At 44.8% G+C, this 22,339-nt stretch overlaps 2 protein-coding genes across 2 annotated transcripts in view; one reads left to right on the forward strand and one right to left on the reverse strand.

Annotated features, from left to right (window-relative positions):
- LOC125430514 (autocrine proliferation repressor protein A-like) overlaps window positions 1-22,339 on the reverse strand; it is a 435,445-nt gene that overhangs the window by 369,029 nt on the left and 44,077 nt on the right. The window contains exon 2 of the mRNA XM_048492474.1: window positions 21,237-21,285. Coding sequence (XP_048348431.1) covers window positions 21,237-21,275 — 39 coding nt within the window. The 5' untranslated portion in view covers window positions 21,276-21,285. The remainder of the gene's footprint in view (window positions 1-21,236; window positions 21,286-22,339) is intronic.
- The window catches only part of LOC125431257 (autocrine proliferation repressor protein A-like), a 315,545-nt gene that overhangs the window by 102,931 nt on the left and 190,275 nt on the right, over window positions 1-22,339 (forward strand). The window lies entirely within an intron of this gene.

A 22,339-nucleotide genomic window follows, 5' to 3' on the forward strand; every position in this document is an offset into this window, starting at 1 on the left:
CTTTCTGGACCAAGTGGGGAATTCAGTATTCAGATCACATCAACACAAAGTCCATCTGGCCATGTTGCACCGGTAGACCCATGAGAACAGCAGGCAGGAAAAAAAACCTATTTATTATATCATTTAAGCTACTGAGCTGATCAACCTCCACCAACACCCTTTTATGAAACATAAATTGCTGGAATAATATCTCTTGGAGGCAGTCAGACTATCGTTCCACGGCATCCATCTCCATGGCAGTCATCACATGGATAAGTGTCTGGCATGATTAGCATCTCCGTTGTTTCCATGAAATGACCCAACGTATTTTCTGGAAAGACAACCTGTGGATGAAATTGCAGTTCCATTTAGTGAAGCCCGATAAGCTACTGGGGATATACAAGAATGAATTCGTGATGGAAAGTGACATTGAGTCACAACTCGCTTAAGGTGACCTTGTAGGGTTCTGGAAAGGGCAGCAACCTGTCAGCAACCTTGAGCCCTTCGGGGATAGGCGGCCTATAAGTTTAATAAAATAAAATAATAAATAAATAAAATAAGTATCACTCAGTATCCCCCCTCCCTTTTCACACATGGCCTGAACATCTCCTGAAAAAGTTCTCGCCTACAGTTTCATTTTTTCTACCAGTGCGCACCTATCAGCAACTGATTACAATAAGCCATCTGGCCTTCACCCCAGTGACAAGATTATACCCACCAGCCAGGTCTCAGGAAAGAGCATGCCAAAATCCAGCCAGGGAAAGCTCAAGTTAACTACAAGCAACAGTGAAGACATATGCAATACATGAAAGTGGCTCAGCATCCTGACACATCCACACTCTGGGCATAGCAATGGATTAGAGGCTGGTAAGCCTAATTCTTCCAAACATTTTCCAAGTATGGAAACTATATGGTCCATTCTGCATAGGCCATAAGGACTGATGTAGATTCTCGTAAAAACACACCATTTTGGGGGAAGACTTCGCACAGCTGCCACAGCTGGAGCAAAGCCACAATGGCCCACATCCCCCACATGGCGTTTTGGCATCCACCTGGTGCTGAGTGAACGACGCTGGGTAGACACCATCATTTTCCCTGTGCCACTTTAGTTCCCCTTTTACCTCCTCTCGGCTGCCATCGCTCTGCAGAGGCTGGGGGCATGCCTCCTGGCCTCTGATCCCGGGGGCGTCACCATGGCCACACGGGCGTGTCCCTGCGGCTCTGAAGAGCAACGGCAGCCTAGAGACAGTAAGAGGGGAACTAAAGCGGCAGCCCAGTGGGCTGCAGCAGCGATGGGACCATTTCCATGACGGCTTGCATACTGCCCCGGGGGGTGCACCAGCAGAGGTGGGATCCAGCAGGTTCTCACAGGTTCCCGAGAGTAGGTTACTAATTATTTGTGTGTGCTGAGAGGGGGTTACTAATTGGTGATTTTGCCACGTGATTTTTGCCTTAGTTATGCCCCTCCTCTCAGCAGTAGTGCGCAGAACTTGAAGCAGTCTAGCAGGAGGTGCACCAGCATGTGTGGCAGCCTGTGCCTGCGTGCATTCGTTTCCTGCTCAAGGACCAGTGTAGCAGCTGCGTCCTTGGAACAGCCATGCCCAGGAATGCCCCACCCCTGAATGCCCGGCCATGCCCCCGTCATTTCCCGCCCAGCTCCATTAGCGTGACGCCACAGTTTGAATCCCACCACCATGGGAACCTGTTACTAAAATTTTTGGATCACATCACTGTCATCAGCATCAAGTATACCAGTGCACTGCTGCTCCTGAGGCCCATGCAGAATGGGCTTATGACTAACAAAGCCTTAAGCCTGTAAGTATGGTAGAAAACCTGGGAGTTAGATAATTAGGAGTGATGGACTGAGGTAAATAAAACTGAAATTAGGTTACACAGATCCAAAACGAAGCAATGCTTTTTCCTAAGCACTTTTCAGCTTTATGAATATTCAAGGACATGTGTGACAGATTGTTAATAAAATGGCAAATTTGAAAGGTGCAGTTCAGACAAAACAGGAGCACAATGAGTTAACCACAGCTCCACCCAGTGGCGTTCCTGCCTAGGGACAGGGGGTATCCTATGTCCCCGGGCGCCCCCATTTGGTCACGTGGTGGGGCGCCAACATTTCAGGGTCATACGTGTGTTTTTTAATGTTTAAAGTGTTTTTTCACGTTCTGGCCTGCAGGGGGTGCATTTTTAAGGCTAGCAGCACCAAAATTTCAGGGTACCATCCAGAGACTGTCCTGATGATACCACCCAGTGACTTTGCTCCATTGTAGCCAATGGGGAATTTCTGAGTGTGTAGGCAGGCTGCACATTTTTGAAGATAGAGGCACCAGACTTTCAGGGTGGCTCCAGGAGGGCCTCCTGGTAATCGCATCCAGGTTTGGAGACCTTTGCTTCTGGGGGTTCAATTTTATGGCCCCCCAAAAGGCTTATTTTGTTTCCCCGCTCCTGCACATGAAAGCTTGTGGGCTGAGGTCTCTCAGAACTCTCTCAACTCCCCCCCCACTCCAGAAGCAAAGCTCCCCAAGCTTGGATGCTATTACTTAAGGCCTCTTGGAGCCACCTTGAAAGTCTGGTGCCTCTATCTTCAAAAATGTGCAGCCTGCCTCAGAAATTCTTCATTAGCTACAATGGAGCAAAGTCACTGCAAAACAAAGAATCTTGGGCAAATTTCTTGGGGTGCCTGGAAGGGGTGTATTTTTAAAGCTAGTGACACCAAAATTTCAGGGTATCATCTGTTAACTATTCTTATAATGACACCCAAGTTTGGTGAAGTTATGTTCAGGGGGACCAAAGTTATGGTCCCTCAAATGGGTAGCACCCATCTCAGGTTAGCTCCTATTGAAAACAATGGGGATGGGGGCATTCCATTTGGGCATCCATAACTTTGCTGCCTCTGAACCAAACATCACCAAACTTGGGTGGTAACATCAGGGCAGTCTAGAATAGAATAGAATAGAATCTTTATTGGCCAAGTGTGATTGGACACACAAGGAATTTGTCTCCGGTGCATATGCTCTCAGTGTACATAAAAGAAAAATACATTTGTCAAGAATCATAAGGTACAGCACTTAATGATTGTCATATAGGTCTGATTGTCATATAGGTTGATTTCCAAGATGGCGCCGATGAGGGCTGCCTCGGTGGAATGCTCTCAAATGGGTGGTAACATCAGGGCAGTCTCTGGATGATGCCCTGAAATCATGGTGCTGCTAGCTTTAAAAATGCACTCCCTGCAGGCTGAAAAAATAGTGGGAGTGGGAGGTGTTTTGTGAGCTGGTACAAAAAATCATTGTTTGGTCATGGTAGGGGAGGGTGGCCGCCCATACGCCGGGCCGGGGGGGGGGGGCGCCAAACTCAGGTTTTGTCCCCGGGTGCCAGTTTGCCTAGGTACGCCCCTGGCTCCACCTGATGGGCTGGCTGAGTTGCAGTTAGCTAGAGACACAGAGAAAGTGTGTGCTCACCTGAGAGATCGAGTCAGACACAAAGAATGCCAGTCAACAGATCCTGTCAGTGAGAGTCAAGAGGCTTGGTGGCCAGAGTTCTCACAGAAATCTCTCAAAAGCTGAGGCCCCTTCCGCACAGGCAAAATAATGCGTTTTCAAACCACTTTAACAACTGTTTGCAAGTGGATTTTGCCATTCCGCACAGCTTCAAAGAGCACTGAAAGCAGTTTGAAAGTGCATCATTCTGCTTGTGCGGAATGAGCCTGAGAGGAAAAGATCCTGACTTCACTCGGTGGCCAGGTGGTGGTGAAAGAAAAGATGGGAAACCTATTCACGGGGACAATCCTAGGACCACACAAAGGGCTTGGAAATTGTTGCAGGGGAGACAGCACCTAGAAATGGGACTGGAGAGTTCCTGAGGTTGTGTTAGCATAATTGGCGGAGTCAAGAGAGTGTTTAGAGAAACCCCAGACTTGCTTCCCCCCAGTCCAGTGAGAAAACCCTGAAGGGTAATGGGTGGTTCGGGATCTTGTTCAGGAGCATGTAGGAAAGGTTTACCCTGAAGGACTTAACTGAGTGTATGAAAGTATATTTTAGAACTGAAACAGCCTTTTTGTGAAACAGCTAAAGTAAAAGTACTAAGATCTGAATGTAACATCGTAGTATTCTCTGCCTCAGAAAAAGTACCGCTTAAAACCTCTCTGTACCATCAAATTGAGAAGAACAAGCCTGTAAATAAATTCTTGTTGGTTTGACTGTTAAGAAGCCTCTCAGAGGCCCCTTCCGCACACGCAAAATAATGTGTTTTCAAATCACTTTCACAACTGTTTGCAAGTGGATTTTGCCATTCCACACAGCTTCAAAGAGCATTGAAAGCAGTTTGAAAGTGCATTATTCTGCATGTGCGGAATGAGCCAGAGTTCCATTTTCCCTCTAAAAGGTGGCTGCCTACGTTTCCTGACAAGAATTACCTAAACAGCTTGTGTATGCATGTGAGTGGGGTGCGGAGTACAACCACTGAATATTGGGCTATCCACAGCCATTAGCTGAGCCCTCAGCACTCCCTCCTGCTCGCCCTCTGTGAGCGAGACTGTGCTACAAATGCTTGGCATAAACACATCTGACAGAACTTAGCCCCCTTCCACACATGCAGAATAATGCCCTTTCAATCCACTTTCAAGGCACTTTGCAGCTGGATTTTACGTTGTGAAATAGCAACATCCACTTGTAAACAATTGTGAAAGTGGATTGAAAGGGCATTATTCTGCATGTGCTGAAGGGGTCTAAGTCTTTTACCTGGACAAGGGAAGGAAGAAGGGAGAGAAAAGGGCAAAATATGAGATACTTACCTCAAGGAAAAGCCCTCTCCGTCTTTTTTCTGGAAAGGTCATTTCTTTCTTATAAACATTTCTTTTCTGCATGAAGATAACAGAAGAGGATAACATACAACCATTGAATATTGCCTGGGAAGCTTAATAGTTCTTGCAGAGGGGGGGGGCTAGTAGATGCGGGGTGTGGGAAGTTTTACCAACTCAAAAAATGCCCATGAGTTCCAGCCACTCAATATCAAGTATTCAAATAATTTTCCAAATGCTTTCCTAACAATATATAAAGAAGTCAATGAAAAAACATTATTAGTCATATAGGCATATCTCATTATTGAATGTGTATTATCAACATTTTACCTCAAAAATGTCAGAAAGACTAACAGCCCGATCTATAGGCAATGTATATTTGTTTGATCTATTTCCCCATTCGTTGTCCAAAGATCTAGGCTGCTACGCATGGGAGAGAGTGACTGGCCCAAGTTCCCCCAGAAGTTTCCAGAACCAAGGAGGGAATTCAACCCGCAAATCATTACAAAGCACCAGCTGAAACTGCTTTCATACACAGACTAGCTACCTTGCACCAGTGGACCTACCATAACAGTCGGCAGAAAAGGCCTGTTTACTATATCTCATAAGTCACCCAGCTGATCCACCTCCAGTAACACCCCCACATGAAACATAAATTGCTGGAGGTTGTGAGGTTTCCGGGTTATGTAGCCATGGTCTGAGCATCTCTATTCCTGAGATTCCACTAGCAACTTCAGAGATGCAAACACACAGCCCGGAAAAACCCGCCACAACCTAACAGCAAATGTTTCACAAAATCCTTTCTGCCAGAGACTAAATATTTATTTAACAAGGCATAACATGGCTTTGTCAGGCTATTCACCTGCCCTTCCTTGAACCTTTGAAAGTGGGGCAGTGGGAGATGGGCCTTACCCTTTTGGGGCCCATACCATTGAACCCCCTGAAGCAAAGTTCCCCAAACCTGGATGGTGTCCTCCAGAGACTCTCCTGAAGATACCCTGAAAGTTTTGTGACTGTACCTTCACAAATGTGCACCCCACAGCCTCCACCAGAAATTCCCCATTGATAGCAATGGAGCAAAGTCACTGCAGAACGAAGAATCTTGGGCAAATTTCTGGGGGTGCCTGTCAGGGGCTCATTTTTAAAGCCAGTGGTGCCAAAGTTTTAGTATATCATCAGGAGACTGTCCTGATGATACTCTCCAAGTTTGTTGCAAAAGAGTCGCCCCCATCTCCTTAGCTCCCATTGGAAAGAATGAGGGATAGGGGCACCCCTTTGGGGGTCCATAACTTTTGCCCCCCAGAACCAAACATCACCAAACCTGGGTGGTATCCTCAGGAGAGTCTCCTAAAGATACTTCTAGCCTAAAAACTGCATCCCCTGCATGCCAAAAACTGGAAAAACACTAAAAATACAAAAAACACAAATCTGAATTTTTGCATGCACCCCAGGCGCACGCCTGGTGCAATGTGCACCCCCTGGCCCCATTCTGGCTTTGCCTCTGATTGTAACTCTTTCTTTCTGGCTCTCCGCCTTCCTCTCCTGTCTCTCCTGTCCCTGTCTGGCCTACAAATACACCCCCTGTCCTTTATAGACAGCTGCAGTCCTTACTCACCCTCCCCCCCACAACTGCAGAGGCCCAACTCACAAAGCTATTTGCATGGGTAAGCCCATTCATCCCAGAGATTACATTTTTAAGCCTGCGGAATGCTTTGGCAAGAGGAGAAAGGGAGGAAGATCTCAGAACATCAGCATTTTCCACTGGCATTTTGTGGAATACAAACTACTCTGTCTTATAGGGCAGCAACATGTTCCCAAATCAGCAAGTAAAGTCCAGAAGAAATACTTACCACTTCTTTAACATCTGTCCGAATCCATTTTACAGGGTTGTCTTGGGAAGAATTGCCAGCTGCTCTCCTCATCCTGAAGTCTCGCCTAGCAGTGATAAAGACAGAATATGGATATGTGCTATCTGCTGAGAAAAATAGCTTAACCTCATATCCACTGAAGATCAATGTGATTGGAATAACCCTACCTGGTATTATCAACTGTGTCAGCATGGTGAGAATAGACTCTGTAGGTATTGTAGGCAGTAAGAGAAATAGTCCCGCTGGTATTTGTCTAGGAAGAGAGAAAGATGTTGGAAAATGAACAAAAACAAAGCTCCATCCACCCCTTTAGAAGCCTTTCTAGAAGTCTTGATGCGCCAGATCAGCTTTAATGAGTGGAGTATTCAACTAGCTGCCTGTAATCCAGGATTAATTCAGTATTTCGAAATACGATGCTTGTAAATAAAAAATGATTTTTTGTTTAAACTTTACAAGCCTCTGATGCCAGTTTATTTTAGCCATGCTTTTGTGTCTGCAAATTCCAATTACTTCGTATGTTCTTACTCCCCATTCCCTCCACAAAAGGCAGCAGGTGCATAAAAAGAAGAAAATGGTCCTTCCATACAGAAGTTTGGCCGCATCTCCCTCCTCTTAAATTTTAAAGGCAATTGTTCCCTATGGAACTTGGAGGCCATGATTAGCTTTTTGTTTAGGAAAAGAGAGGCTTTGGACAAGAAGCAAATGGTCACCAGAAAACCAAATGGCAGGCAACTACCTGCAACGTGGGATCAATGATAGAAGGAGAAGATAGAACAGCACAGCAAAAGCCTATTTGAAAAGAAGACCTCATTTTAAGATCTGTAATAACGGAAGGAAGGAAGGAAGGAAAGAAGGAAGGAAGGAAGGAAGGAAGGAAGGAAGGAAGGAAGGAAGGAAGGAAGGAAGGAAGGAAGGAAGGAAGGAAGGAAGGAAGGAAGGAAGGAAGGAAGGAAGGAAGGAAGGAAGGAAGGAAGGAAGGAAGGAAGGAAGGAAGGAAGGAAGGAAGGAAGTCTAGCGTGGGATGTCAGCAAAGAGCATCCATGGCTGCCCTTCCTATTTTATTTGCTTCTTGGGGATATATCTTCTCTGTACCTAACCAAGCTCTATTTTTTTTTTATAAAACAAGACCTCAAAACAAAATTTTCAATTGTTGTTGGGGAAAAAAGAAACTAGATCCATGTCTGTATCTTTCAGCAGTTGATCACTGAATATGAATTTCAATCACCATGTTCATCTCCCAGGAGATCTTGGAAGGTGCATATATCTTTTCAACCACCGTGAAGTAAAAAGAGGCAATTCTCTCCATGAGTTTGTTCTTCCGTAAATTCAAATAATCCGTGTTTGGCATGATTCTGGAAAGAAACAGTAGTAAATATATGAAACACTCAGTTACTTAGGTTGAAATATAGAGAATTTTTCTGCCGATGAAATGCTTTTTCTTCCTGTCCTAACCTCCCCACCTTATATCTACAGTAATAAAAGACTGCATCCATCCATTTGTGCATTATGTGCCTCAAAGCTACAATCTCAAAACTGTCCACAAGCTACAGGATGATTGTGGAAATAGCACGTCAAACAGGAAAGGGTTTCAAATATCCTGGACCATGTAATCCCCAGATACCCCCTCCCCATTCACTTTTCCAATAAAAAACATGGTTGTCTGTAGGGTTGGTCAATACTAAAAAAAATTCGGTAAAATTCGGATTTGGGTATTTGGGGGCATAAAATGATTTGTGTGCCCGAATCCGAATCATAGCCAATTCTGATATGCCCAAAAATTTGGGTAAATCCAAAAAAATTGGGTCCGTTTTATTATTTTTTGAATTTTTGGTGTTTTTACACGTTTTGGCCTGCAATTTTAAAGCTAGTGGCACTAAACGTTCAGGATTTCATCCGGAAACTGTCCTAATGATTCTCCCCAAGTTTGGTGAAGTTTGGTTCAGGGGGGGCAAAGTTATTGACCCTTAAAATGGTGCCCCATCCCCCATTGTTTCCAATGGAAGCTAACAGGAGATGGGGGCTACACTTTTGAGCGTCCATAACTTTGGACCCCCTGAACCAAACCTCACCAAACTTGGGGAGTATCATGACAGTACTTGTATGATACCCTGAAATTTTGGTGACAGTAGCTCTAAAACTGCGCCCCTCACAGTCACCCAAAGAAATTTCCCCAGATTCTGTGCTCTGTAGTGGCTGGCAGGCTCCATTGCAGCCAAAGGGAAATTTCTGTGGGAGGGCTGTGGAGTGCACATTTCTCATGGTAACCCCACAAAACTTCCTAGGGGTCTTCAGGAGAGCCTCGATGACCCCATCCAGGTTTGGTGACCGTTGCTTCAAGGGGTTCAATATTATGGGTAGGGTCCATCTCCCACTGTCCCATAAGCAAAGTTCCTCAAACCTGGATGGTGTCTCTTGATGATACCCTGAAATGTTGGTGCTGATATGTTTAAAACTGCACCCCCTGCAGGCCAAAACGTGAAAAAACACCAAAAAATAAAAACGCAATTCGGCTGGTGATCCGAATCCCATCAATTCGGATCTGATAGGATTTGGACAGCTCAGATTCGGCCCCTGCTCATCCGAATCCGAATCAATGCAGATTCGGTAAAAATCCAGATTTGGACTGTCCGAATCTCCAACCCTAGTTGTCTATGACAGGCATAAATCCTTAGAAACTAAAGCCAGGAGCTACAAAATTGATCTCAAAATTGACATCAATTTCAAGACATTGATGGTGTTGCTGTGCTCCAACTGCTGATAAATGGTGGTCCTAACTCGCCTCCTGGGGAAAAGCAGGGAGCCGTAAGGAGACAGAAACTGGGATAAAATAGCCCTGGTATGTATGATTCCAGTTCTAACCCAGTTCAATTGTGCCATGCAGAAGGCGTCTATGTCTCAGTCTCTGGAGCCCAGTGAACGGGGGCTTAACTAAACAGGCAAGGCTAATGCACAGTCTTTTGTGGGGGAGTTTAGGAAAGGGCTTTTTTTGAAAGGGAGGCTGATAGATATGCCTCTGGACTATTTAAGACAACTAAATATGGCTCGTCAGGAAGTTGCTGATGTCACCTGCAACAGCTACGGGATGTCAGTTTTTTGCTAGAGGATGTGGGTAGCTATACTTGCAGCAAGTTCAAATTGGTTGCTCTGTTGGAAGAGAAGGTCCAGCAGCATGAGGCGCAAATATCTACCCTTCTGTCTGTTAAGTAGAACAAGGATTTCCTGGAAAGGGTGTAGCAGATGGTACTGGGTGGTGAATACAATGAGGATCTCTCTGAGGAAGATGGCAGCTCTCAAACAAAGGAGGTGGGCAATTGGAGGATTGTGACTCATAGGTCGAATCCCCACTACCAACTTAGCCAGGTTTCAGAACACGAACTAACCAGGTTTGAGGGATGACCTCCCCATTGCTTGCATGGCAGATTCCGTTTCTGGTGTTCGTTCTCCCCGTTAATCCACATCTGGCAGGACCAGGTTGTAAGTGGCATAGACCCCATTAACATAGTTCAAAGCTGATCCGAGGGGAGGGATGAGGGTTGAAACCCTGACTCATTTCCCGCCCTGGAGTGTGACGCGGAATTTGGGCAATCAATCAGCGCTGCGATGCATGCGCAACCTTTCCTTGGTTTCGTTTCTGCTTTTGCGATCAGCCAGCAGAAGAGGACGCCAGTCAATGTGTAACTTTGAATTGTTAATGGTTTACACAGGTAATGATTGACTGCTTGCACAGTTAAACAGTTAAACGTTAAATGAATTGTTGAAGGCTTTCACGGCCGGAATCACTGGGGTGCTGTGTGGTTTCCGGGCTGTATGGCCGTGTTCTAGCAGCATTCTCTCCTGACGTTTTGCCTGCATCTGTGGCTGGCATCTTCAGAGGAGCCGAAGGCATGAACTTCCTCCGTGCTGGTCCCAATATTCCAAAAAGGAGACCAAAGTGAACCAGCAAATTATAGACCCATTAGCCTGCTTTCTATCATTGGGAAGATTTATGCCAAACTTCTCCAAATCAGACTAGAGACATGGGTAAAGCAAAACAATATTATTGGTCCCGAACAAGTGTGTTTCTCCAAGGGGAAATCAACACTAGACCAAGTTCATGTCCTGGCCCACTTAGCCAACAAATACTCCAAAAACAGCTGTACTAAATTAAGTGTGGCCTTTTTGGATCTTAAGGGGGCATTTGACTCTGTGAACAGAGAAAAGCTCTGGGGAAAACTTGCTGCCCTCAATATCGATTCAAGACTTCTTTTTTTCTGATAAAACCACTGCACACCCAAAACTCATGCCAGGTAAAAGACCACAGGGGATTTTTGTCGAACCCGGTCCAGGTAAAAAAGGGAGTCAAACAAGGCTGTGTACTAGCCCCCTTATTATTTACCATCTTTACCTCCCCATAGCCCTGGTTCGAAAGTGGGATGGGCAGATAATAGCTCCTAAGATCAGCCTCCAAAGCATGTCCCTCTCCTGTTATTTGGCGGATCTATGCAGCCCTATTATCCCTTTCTCGTGTGGGTCTAACAAGACTCCTGCATGGATTCATTGACTTTTGTGAGACAAATGATCTGCAGGTGAATTATGACAAAACTAAGATCCTGGTTTTTGGAAAAAGCAGTAAAAAACAAGTCTGGAAGATAAAGGGCCACTACATTGAGCAAAGGTAACTTCAAATATCTAGGACTCTGGTTTAGCAATAACTTTGTCGTGGTCCACTCATCAAAAATATATATTGGCTCGGGCCCAGTCAAATTCGCAAATGCCACTAGGAGGTTTTATCATTCTAGGGGCAACCACATATTCCTCCAGCTCTGCAAGTTTTCAAAGCAAGGGCTAGAGCACAACTGCTTTATGGAGCTCCCATTTGGCTAACACCCAGCAACAGTGCCATCAGATCACCCATTATAAATTTCTGCATAAATTATTTATGCCAAACTGGTACGTCCCATATGCAGTCCTATGTCTAGAATCTGGCCAATACTCTATAGAGGCCACTATCTGGGTAAACATCATAAAGTTTTGGCTGCATATTCACTATCAAAGCTCCGACAACTCACGGACGCAACTCACCTTGAGAGAACTCCATCACTCTAAATGGTGCACAACAATTATAACAAAGATTGCGGAATTGGGCTATGATAGTGACTCTCTGGAACATGCTAACCAGTACTGAGACATTTGCCCTAACTTCAAAGAGCGGCTACTTCAGCAATGGATTATCAACAACTGCAGAGCTTGGCTAACAAATCCTGCTCGGGCCAACGAACGTGGCAATTCCATTTGTGCAGGGAAACCTTAGCCTACTATATTATCGGTGAGCTTTACCAAATCTCTATATAGGAGAGCCCACATGCTGGCTAGGGTTTAATATTATGCCATCCCTCACTTCCATAGAGGAAGACTCAAGGGTCTACCAAACGATAAGAGGCTTTGCCCCTGCAGCCCAGGGCAGTTGGATTCCATTGCACACATTCTCCTCCACTGCCCACTTTACCAGAAACCAAGATCCAGCTTATTAGTACAAATCATTGACTCTATGAAAACCCTGACAAAGCTTGATAAAGTAAATATGCTCTTAAACTGCAATGACCTTGACTGTTGTCTTGCAGTGGGAAAGTTTCTGGCTGAGGTTTGCGAGCTGAACTTATGATCCAGTGTGAAATTTTATCTAGTAATTTTAACTGTATTTATATTGTACGGTCTGTATGCCAATAAAGGCTTATTGAAATTGATCTTCAGAGGATCTGAAGATGCTGCCAAATCGGGGGATTTGACAGCAGATCCTCTGACGATGCCAGCCACAGATGAAGGCAAAACGTCAGGAGAGAATGCTGCTAGAACACGGCCATACAACCCGGAAACCACACAGCACCCCAGTTAAATGTTAAACTTTTACACGCTGGTTTTTTTGATCATGCCCCTACAATGTATGTTTCCACAGTGGGAAAAGGTCCCGCCCCATCAAGGCACGCCAGCCAATCAGGGGAGACCGGCAAAGCGAGCTCGCCTGGTAGTGGGGATTGCTAACAGTTCTGCAAACGGGTGTGTCTGCTGTGTGATTGCTGTGGTGGGTAGGAAGAAACTCCAATGAAGAGGACACAGTTTCACAATGAACAGGTTTGGATCTGCGTGCAAATTTCAAGTGGGGATTTGACCATAAAAGGAGAGGGACTAGGGAACCGCTCATGAGTCTGAAGCTACAGAATAGATTTGACATTCTCTCTCTCTTGTCAGGGGGGATCAGGAACAGGCACAGGAGCAAGAAAGTCAACCTTCAGATAATGTGCAAATGGCAGAAGGTTCAACCCACGGAATGGCCCCTGCAAAACCCCAGAGGAGGCATGTGATGGTGGGAGGGGATTCCCTGGTGAGGGGAACAGAAGCAGTGATTTGCAGGAGGCTCGACAAGATGACTTCGAGAGCAGTGCTTGCTGGAACTTTGGGCAAAAATCCATGATCTCACAGAGAGGCAGAAAAAGACTTGCCAAGTCCACTCCAACACTGTTACACCCCCCTTTCTGTTGAATCAACATGCAAACAAATGGCAGCAGTATAAGATGGAGCTTTTCGGGGACATCACCAGAGATTTTGAGGCTCTGGGAAGGAAGCTGAAGGATTTTGATGCACAAGTTGTCATTTCATCTCTACTCCCAGTTGGAGGGCATGGCCCAGAGAGGGAGAGAAAAACATAGGAGAGGTGAACAATTCGTTTTGCAGGTGCCACTGGGAACATTTTGGCTTCTTGGACCATGGTCTACGGTTTCATGAAGATGGACTACTGCAAAGGGATGGGTTGTGCCTCACGGCTGTCGGTACAAAAATTCGTGCTAGGAGGCTCACAAACCAGATCAGGAGGATTTTAAACTGACTTATGTATAGGAGAGAGACAGTATTCAAGCAGGCAAGAGTTCATCAAGTACTAGAGATAATGGTCCAAAGGTTATAGAGAGAACTGACAAATAGTTCCAGAACCCGAGAGGGAAATAACCTTAAATAAGCAGCCAGGAGGAATCAACCATGGTCTTAGATATCTCTACACAAATTGCATTGTATTGTATTGTATTATTCCTTACAGAATCAGGCAAGTCATACTAGCCTGACAAGGTCTTTGATCTTCAGATAGCAAACCAAAAGGCTTTCAATAAATTGCCCAAAAGGAGCCAGCAGTCCAATAGTGGAATGAACAAAGGATTGGCTTACAGCATGGGCTGGAAATGAAGTTTACCTGAGGACCCAGGAGACAAAGGAAAGGACATTCAAATCTAAGCTGGGCTGGAGGGAACATCTCTGGAGCCCAGGAAACCAAGGCCTACCAGGAATCGTGCTGTTAGCTGAGAAATATCTGTACCAAAACGTTTTCTTGCTTTCTGTTGTTTTCTTTCAACACAATCTTTGAGAAGTTAGCAGTTTTATATGTATCTGGAGAAAAGAATCCATGTCACAAGACCAGGCAATTCACAGAGCATGAACTCTTAACATGGCAAAGCAAATATTATTTAGTAGGCATCACTGAACCTAGTGGGATGAGTCTCACAATTGGTATTTAAAAATAGACCAACTACAGAAGGAGAAGGAGTAGCATTGTATGTCAGGTATGAATACACCCATGAGCAGGTCCGCCACTTAAATCCTGGAAGCCAGGTTGAGAGCATTTGGGTAAAAATTTAGGTGAAGAGAAAAATGGGTGATCTCATTGTGAGGGTCTATTAAAGACACCCAAGCCAGACTGAAGAGCTGAGTGATTCCTTCCTGGAACCGATGAACAAACTTTCAGAAAGGAGAGAAGTAGTAATAATGAGAGATTTCGAATTTATTCTGATATCCTGGGTGTTAAATTCTTCTTAGCAATGGAGTCCAGAGGCATAGCTGGGCCAAACTGCGCCTGGTGAACATTCCATATTTTCCGCCCCATGCCCCCCCGCCGCGGAGCACTGGCTTCCCCCTTTTTCCCCGCTTACCTTAGTTCCTTTCCTTTTTCAGACTGCAAAAGGTCTGTTCTCAGTAAAAAGGCCTGATAGGAACTATACTTCCCAGGAGACCTTGTGAGCCCCAAGGTCTCCTGGGAACTGTAGTTCCTCAGGGCGTTTTAACTGAGAGCAGGCCTTTTGCAGCCTGAAAAACGAAAGGAACTACGATAAGTGGGGGGAGGGAGAAGGGGGCGCCGTGGGGGGCGCCGTGGGTGTTCCATGGGGAAAGGGGGAGGGGCCTGGGGGTGATTTTTCACACACACCCAGGCATGCGCCCAGTGCACGGCGCCCCCCCCCCCACCTGCCTCATTGTGGCTTCGCCACTCATTAGGTCCAAAAAATTTCTCACTTGCTTTGTAGACCATTTCATGATCCAGAAGGTAGAAGAGGTAACAAGCATATTGACTATTTTAGATCTGCTCCTAACCCAAAATGATGACCTGGTTAATGGGGTGGTGGGATTTTTAGCTGGGAAGGATCATGTTCTCCTGGACTTCATTTTGCAGTGGGAAAAGAATACCAAGTTTTGTCAGATGTGTGTTCTATAGTTTAGGAAAGCTGCTTTCACTTAACTTAAGAAACTACGAGGTATGATCCTATGATTAAGAATACTAAAAGAGAAGAGGGTGCATGGTGGATGGGAGTTTCTTAAAAGTGAGATCTTGAAGGCACAATTTAAAACAGTTCAAAAGAAGAGGAAAAATGAGAGTTGTCTGAAGAAACCAGGATGAATGTCTAAAAAACTTTCAACTGAGCTGAGATTTCAAAGGGACACATAGAAGAAATGGAAAGAAGGGGAAATCAACGAGGAATTCAAACAGATGTGCAGGATGTGCAGAGAGAAAGTCAGAAACGCTAAAGCACAGAATGAATTCAGGCTTGCTAGAGAGGTTGAAAACAATTAAAAGGGGTTTTTTTGTTATTTCCACAGAAAAAGGAAGAAAAAGAATATGACAGGGTCGCTGAGTAGAAAAGATGGCAAAATGCTTACAGAGAACAGAGAAAAGGCAGAGCTACTCAACACCTTCTTGCCTCTGTATTTTCCAAAAGGAAAATAGTACTCAACCTTGGAAAAATGGAACAGAAGATACAGTAGGGGAAATTCAGCACAGAAGAAATAAAGAGGCAGTGCTGGAATACCTGGCTATTTTAAAAGAGTTCAAATCTCCTGGGCCTGATGAACTACATCCCAGTGTATTAATAGACCTGGCAGAAGTAATCTCAGAACCACTTGCGATAATGATTCAGAACTCCTGGAGAAAAGGAGAAGTCCCAGCAAACTGGAGGAGGACTAATGTTGGCTAATGGAGGCTTGTAAACAGAGGCTGGATGGCCATTTGTTGGGACTGCTTTGATCGTATATTGCTGCATAACAGGGAGTTGGACTTGATGGCCCTTGTGATCTCTTCCAACCTTACGATTCCATGATTTGATGAGACGATTGTGTAATTTGCAAGGTAATCTGCCTGTGATTGCAGGCAGACCTGGTTCCAATGAGCCCTCCCTCAAAAACCACAAAAGACCTAGAAGGGGCTCTACTTTATCTTTTTCGCTTTCACTGACAGGAACCAAGGCTCCAAACAGCAATGCTTTCATAATTGCCAAGAAAATCTACCATGGGTGTTTGTTTCCTGAAGTTACAAGAGTGGCTACTTTTTTAATCTCTATGTGTTTGTGGGGGGGGGGGGTAAACTCCCATCACCTTTTTTCAGGTGTGAAGAAAGATGTGTCTTCTCCGTTCGTGCCTCATTTCCTTGGATTTAAATACCCATAATTTTGGCAAAGGTGAGGATTAGATTTGCACGCAGGGACCCAAGAGCAGCTATCCCATTCCCCCCACTTTTGCTTCCTCCCCTACTTTTCTGTCTCTCACTCTTGGTCTCCGGCCACCCCTTTTCTTACTCTCTCTCTCCTCTGTGCCTGTCACTTTCTCTCTCTTTCAACCTCTCCCATTCACTCTCTCTGCCCCATTAACCTCTGCTCCACATACCTGCTAACTCCTCCCCCATAGCAGCACTGGCTGCAGAAATCACAATGGGTCTCCCCACTACAGAGATGAGTTCCCAGCTCAAGTCAGGAAGTACCTGGATATCTGAAGGTAGACCCCAGCTGAGTTTAATGCCCTCACATCTACTCTACGCAGCCATTTTCTCCAGGTGAACTGATCTGTGTCACCTGGAGATTGCTCGGAATCCCAGGAAATATTTAGCAACTAGCTGGAAGTTGGTGACCCTAACTATACTTCAAATCCCATTCACACCAGGCTCAACCCCTCAGTTCTCCAGGAATTACCAACCTGGAGTTGGTAATGCTATCTCATACCCACCCAACAGCTAACCTATTTCTATCTACCCCTCCATATTCACCTATTCCATTTGGCCTCACCTGGCAACCTCTGCCTTGGAAAACTATGACCGAGATTTGTGTTGCTGGCTACAGGGTCAAGCCCAGTTGGATGCCAACCCCCATGTCCTTTCCAATTTCCATGCCTCCTTCTCTCCTTCTCTACCTTTTATCTGCCTTCCATCTTCAGATACAATTATTATGTACGTATTTTATTTGTACCCCAACATTCCTCATAGTGGGGACCAAAGCCGCTTACATTTTTCTCCTCTCTTTTTTATACACCCCACACACCCTCGGAGAGTGGTTAGCCTGAATGTATTTGACTAGGCCAGAATCACCCAATGTCCTTCCTCAGCTAAACAGAAATTTGAAGTTGGATTTCCCAGACAGATTCTGAAGTTCTAAACTGCTTGTGCGCTGTTGTTGAACAGTAGTCAGAAGCCAGGCCTAGTTGAGTCATTCAAGTCAGGTGGTATCTAGCCACCCAAAGGGACCACTGTATGAGAACAGGCTCTGTTGATACAGTCAATTTAATGCTACCAACCATCTAAAACTATGCTGCTTTTCAAAATTCCTCGAGATTTCTGCCATTCCTACCATTCCTACCACCATTATGATTCAGGAATAAAAACAACAGTTGTTCCCTTCAGAAAGTAAAAATGGTGTTTGGGGTATGAACTTACAGGAGATATTTCTTGCCTTCCAGTTGAGAAAAAATAATAATGGAGTAAGGAGTTGTCCGATTAGCGGGAAGAAGGAGCTTCATCCCGACAAAACAATTATGTACTTGGTTACATTAAGCATATAAGCTGATTGTATTATGGAGAGGGAAAATCCAAAGATTACTTGCTATGGCAGAGTGGGGATGAAAGTCCCACCCCAATTCTGAGATTCAGATTTGAGAGGCAGAACTGAAGAAGAGCCACTGCTCACCACAGAAGGAGAGGGGCCTCCCTTCACAACAACAACCACCACCTTTATTAGGCATTTAAAATAGGCTCTAGAGCGTTACCAGACAAGAGGGGTCTACCTTTCCATCACTGATGGACATCAATGAGCCCCTGTGAAAGTCTCCTTCCCATCACTGCTCTTTTTTTCACCAAAAACTTAATGTGTCTCTGCAAAGATGCTTCCTTACCCAGGGGGTCCAAGTGAGAAGCCAGCTCCTGGAAATGGGGGTTGTCCAACTCTTGGGTTATATTCATCTTATAGAAAGGTCTCATCATATACGACCAGCCACAATACGCTCGGTAATGGTGTTTGAAAGACTTCAGAAAAGGAGAATCAGGCAATAGAAAAACAGATTACTAAATAATTGTTTCTTTTTTCTATGGATTGCATTGAGCAGCCAAGGGGAGAGAGATTAGGCAGCTGAGAGAAAAATCATGGAAACAGGTCACAAGCAATATACAAATTGAGGGACTGGAGCACCTTCCTTATGAGGAGAGGCTGCAGCATTTGGGACTCTTTCGTTTGGAGAGGAGACGTCTGAGGGGGGATATGATTGAAGTCTATAAAATTATGCATGGGGTAGAAAATGTTGACAGAGAGAAATTTTTCTCTCTTTCTCACAATACTAGAACCTGGGGGCACACATTGAAAATGCTGGGGGGGGGGAATTAGGACTAATAAAAGGAAACACTTCTTCACGCAACTTTTGAATGGTGTTTGGAATATGCTGCCACAGGAGGTGGTGATGGCCATTAACCTGGATAGCTTTAAAAGGGGCTTGGATAGATTTATGGAGGAGAAGTCAATTTATGGCTACCAATGTTGATCCTCTTTGATCTGAGATTGCAAATGCCTTAACAGACCAGGTGCTCGGGAGCAACAACCGCAGAAGGCTATTGCTTTCACATCCTGCATGTGAGCTCCCAAAGGAACCTGGTGGGCCACTGCGAGTACAAGATAGCGGGACTAGATGGACTCTGGTCTAATCCAGCAGGCTCTTTCTTATGTTCTTATGAAGGATGTGAAGGCACTGCGTGCAATTGTCTGTGATGGGAAAGTTTTTAGAGAACTTGCTTTATGGAGATACTTGACTGCCAGTTCAATCTCACCTTTGTGAAATTCAGGAAATCCATGGCTACGGGAGCAATCGCTTCAACCCTCTTGTCAACTGCTGCTGTCAGCCAGGAGATCCACCCACCCTTCAAGAAGAAGAAAAGGGTAGAAGATGGAGATGAAAGTGGGTGGGGAAGAAATAAACAGTCGCCCAGCAGCTGCTAGTTTTCTTAGTAGCCCTCATTAGGGCAGGTGGAATACAAACTATGCAAATAAAGAGAAATAAACATTTGAGATTGCGAAAATGGAACAAGGGGGATAACCCAAAAAAACACCAATAACGATAACAAAGTTTGAACAACAACTGCTATACTCAGACTATCCACTTACACTTACCAGGCCCACGCCTGCTAATGTAAACTTTGTGACATTTTGACCATACTCTTTCTTCACGTGGTCTGTGATGGTGTCCATGGCTCTCACAACGGCCTGCAGAGAGAGACAAAACAGGAGCATCATCTCCTCACGGGGAGCAGGAGATGTTGGCATAGAGGTTGCTTGTGTGGTACATCTTCACAGAGACAAACCAAAGACCACCCCAAGAAAAAGTTTTTAATTTATTCCAAAGCCCAGCAGGATTTGCAAAGCTAATAATTATGAGACAAGCAACATGCTGCAAACCAAAGTCATTGATTTTGTACATAAGAACATAAGAACTAGCCTGCTGGATCAGACCAGAGTCCATCTAGTCCAGCATTCTGCTACTCGCAATGTGAAGAAGTGTTTCCTTTTATTAGTTCTAATTCTTCCCCCCAGCATTTTCAATGAATGCCCCCTGGTTCTAGTATTGTGAGGGACAGAGGGTGTGTTCGTAGGCCAGAGAGGGACAGGAAAGACCAGAGAGAAAGAGTTCTCATAGCAGAGAGAGTGAGGACTTTGCTTCACAAAAGACTAGATAACCCGTTTCTGGTGAAGGAAAGACAGCGGTGGGAAACCTGAGCCTTACTCCAAACAAAAAAATAATCACAGAAACAATAAAACACATGGAGGGCTTGGTTATAGATATTTGTGGAGAAAACACCTAGATACAAGCCAGAGAGTCTCTGAGGGTGTGTGTTACACAATAGGAAAAGTGAGGAGTGGGATCCTGGTGGGATACCCCAGAGCCTGCTCTGTGAAGCCCAGTGTGCCTCTTCTTTAGTGGAAGGAGTAGGATATCTAAGTATATGCATCTGCGGAAGGAAGATTTCCCTGAACAAAGTAGTTTAGGGAGCAGCAGTGGTGTAGTGGTTAAGAGCAGGTGCATTCTAATATGGAGGAACAAGGTTTGATTCCCCGCTCTGCCACTTGAGCTGTGAAGGCTTATCTGGGGAATACAGATTAGCCTGTGCACTCCAACACACGGCAGCTGGGTGACCTTGGGCTAGTCACACTTCTTCGGAGCTCTCTCAGACCCACCTACCTCACAGGGTGTTTCTTATGAGGGGGGGAAGGGAACGGAGATTGTCAGCCCCTTAGAGTCTCCTTACAGGAGAGAAAGGGGGGATATAAATCCAACTCTTCTCTTCCAACTCTTCTTCTTAGTGAAGGAAATTTTATAAAAATTGAGTCAAAAACCTGTTTGTAACAACAAAGGTATTTAACTTAGGACTGTCGGTAACTAAAGATTAATCAAAGTATTTCTGCCTGGGGGAGGGGGGAGCTTAACTTATTTTCTCTGAAACTTATATTCTTGTAAATCTGTAAATAAGTGTTCCATCTTTATTAACTGGTTAACAAGTCTCATGGAGTCTTTTAAAGAGTGCCCAATCCAGCCAGTCTAGAGTAAACAGATTATGGAAGGAAAAGTGAAATCTCCTTACAGTGTTAATCAGTGTTCCCTCAGAGATGGCAGTGAGAATAAGCCTGACAGGCTCTCTTGAAGAGCTTAGGGGAGTGCCTGCTCGCTCTCCGTTCAGCACCTATGCCACCTTTACCAGAGATGGCTCGGGGCGACGATCATACTTTTGCAATTACCTTGACGATTGGGAACTGCACAAGAATGTGCGCAGGGGTAGTCGAGTCATTTATGAACCTCCACCATGAACATGCAACTATATCATATCCAGTGACGTTCTTGCATCTTAAAGGATCATCCTGGCACAGAAGCAAAAAAAAACCATAAATGTTGGATCAGTCTGGATAGAGAAGCTGGGCCCTTCCCAACAGAGTAGTGCCTTTTCAGCTGGGAAGTCAGAGGGAACTTTCAGCACAGATAAGCTCTTCTCTACTTACATAGAAGGTGAGAGGCTGCGGAAGAGCCCCACTCAGCATAGCCACGACCCTGCAGGGAAACCACAGTTACTTGCATATAGAGTATAACATCAGCTCTCAGGTTCTGGACTTTAGATTGAAGAAGGCTTCTGAGAAAAAGACAGCTGGAAACAAGATAATTTGAAGTAACATGAAACCATCTCAACTGGTCCACGGCCAGGGGTGTATGTTATGACCCATGTCAAACTCCTGTTTTAATTATATTTATAATTACATTGTATTCCACCATTTTGGATTTAATGACTTATGTAGGAAAGACTTAATCACCAGGTTAGTCAATCTTTCTCTCAACTCAACCACCTCAAATGGTTGTAGGGAGGATGAAATGGAGGAGGCATTGGAATTCCATCTGACCATCTAACCTGTAGGAGGGAGAAGCAAGAGAGAAATTTACAGGCAACGAACCGGCATTTTTTAGGGCATCTGCATTTGTCGTAGTTCTTCATTCTCTCATGCATGGGAGCACTCGTCTCCACCAGCCCAAGAGCAGCTGTCCCAAGCAAAGATAAAATGATTTTTCCCACTTGGTGACCCTGTGCACGTACTCTGATTTTGCTCCCACAGCTGTGTCTGCTTAAGGGCTACATATATAAAGTATTCATCTCGCGATAAATCCATCATTTTGATCAGTTGTGATCATAAGTAGGCCAAGATTCTGAAATGGATATTCTTCGACTCCGAAATTTCGGCACAGCAATCTCCAGTTTATGGCTCCAGACCACTTTATCCACTTCAGATTCTGAGAAAAAGAAATGCAGAATTTTCCATTCAAGACCACCATCCTACATCATCATGTTTATATTATCATCATAAACAAAAAAAGCTGTATGTCACCTTTCTGCTAGTACAATGAGGCCAATCAAAGCACCCAATAATAATTAAAAGAAAATAAAAGATCATATAAAAACAATAGAAAACTAAGGTGCTGTGTGGTTTCCGGGCTGCATGGCCATGTTCTAGCAGCATTCTCTCCTGACATTTCGCCTGCATCTGTGGCTGGCATCTTCAGAGGATTTGATGGGGAGAGAATGCGGCTAGAACACGGCCATACAGCCCAGAAACCA

The sequence above is a fragment of the Sphaerodactylus townsendi genome, linkage group LG04 (assembly GCF_021028975.2).
Source record: "Sphaerodactylus townsendi isolate TG3544 linkage group LG04, MPM_Stown_v2.3, whole genome shotgun sequence".
Lineage (NCBI taxonomy): Eukaryota > Metazoa > Chordata > Lepidosauria > Squamata > Sphaerodactylidae > Sphaerodactylus > Sphaerodactylus townsendi.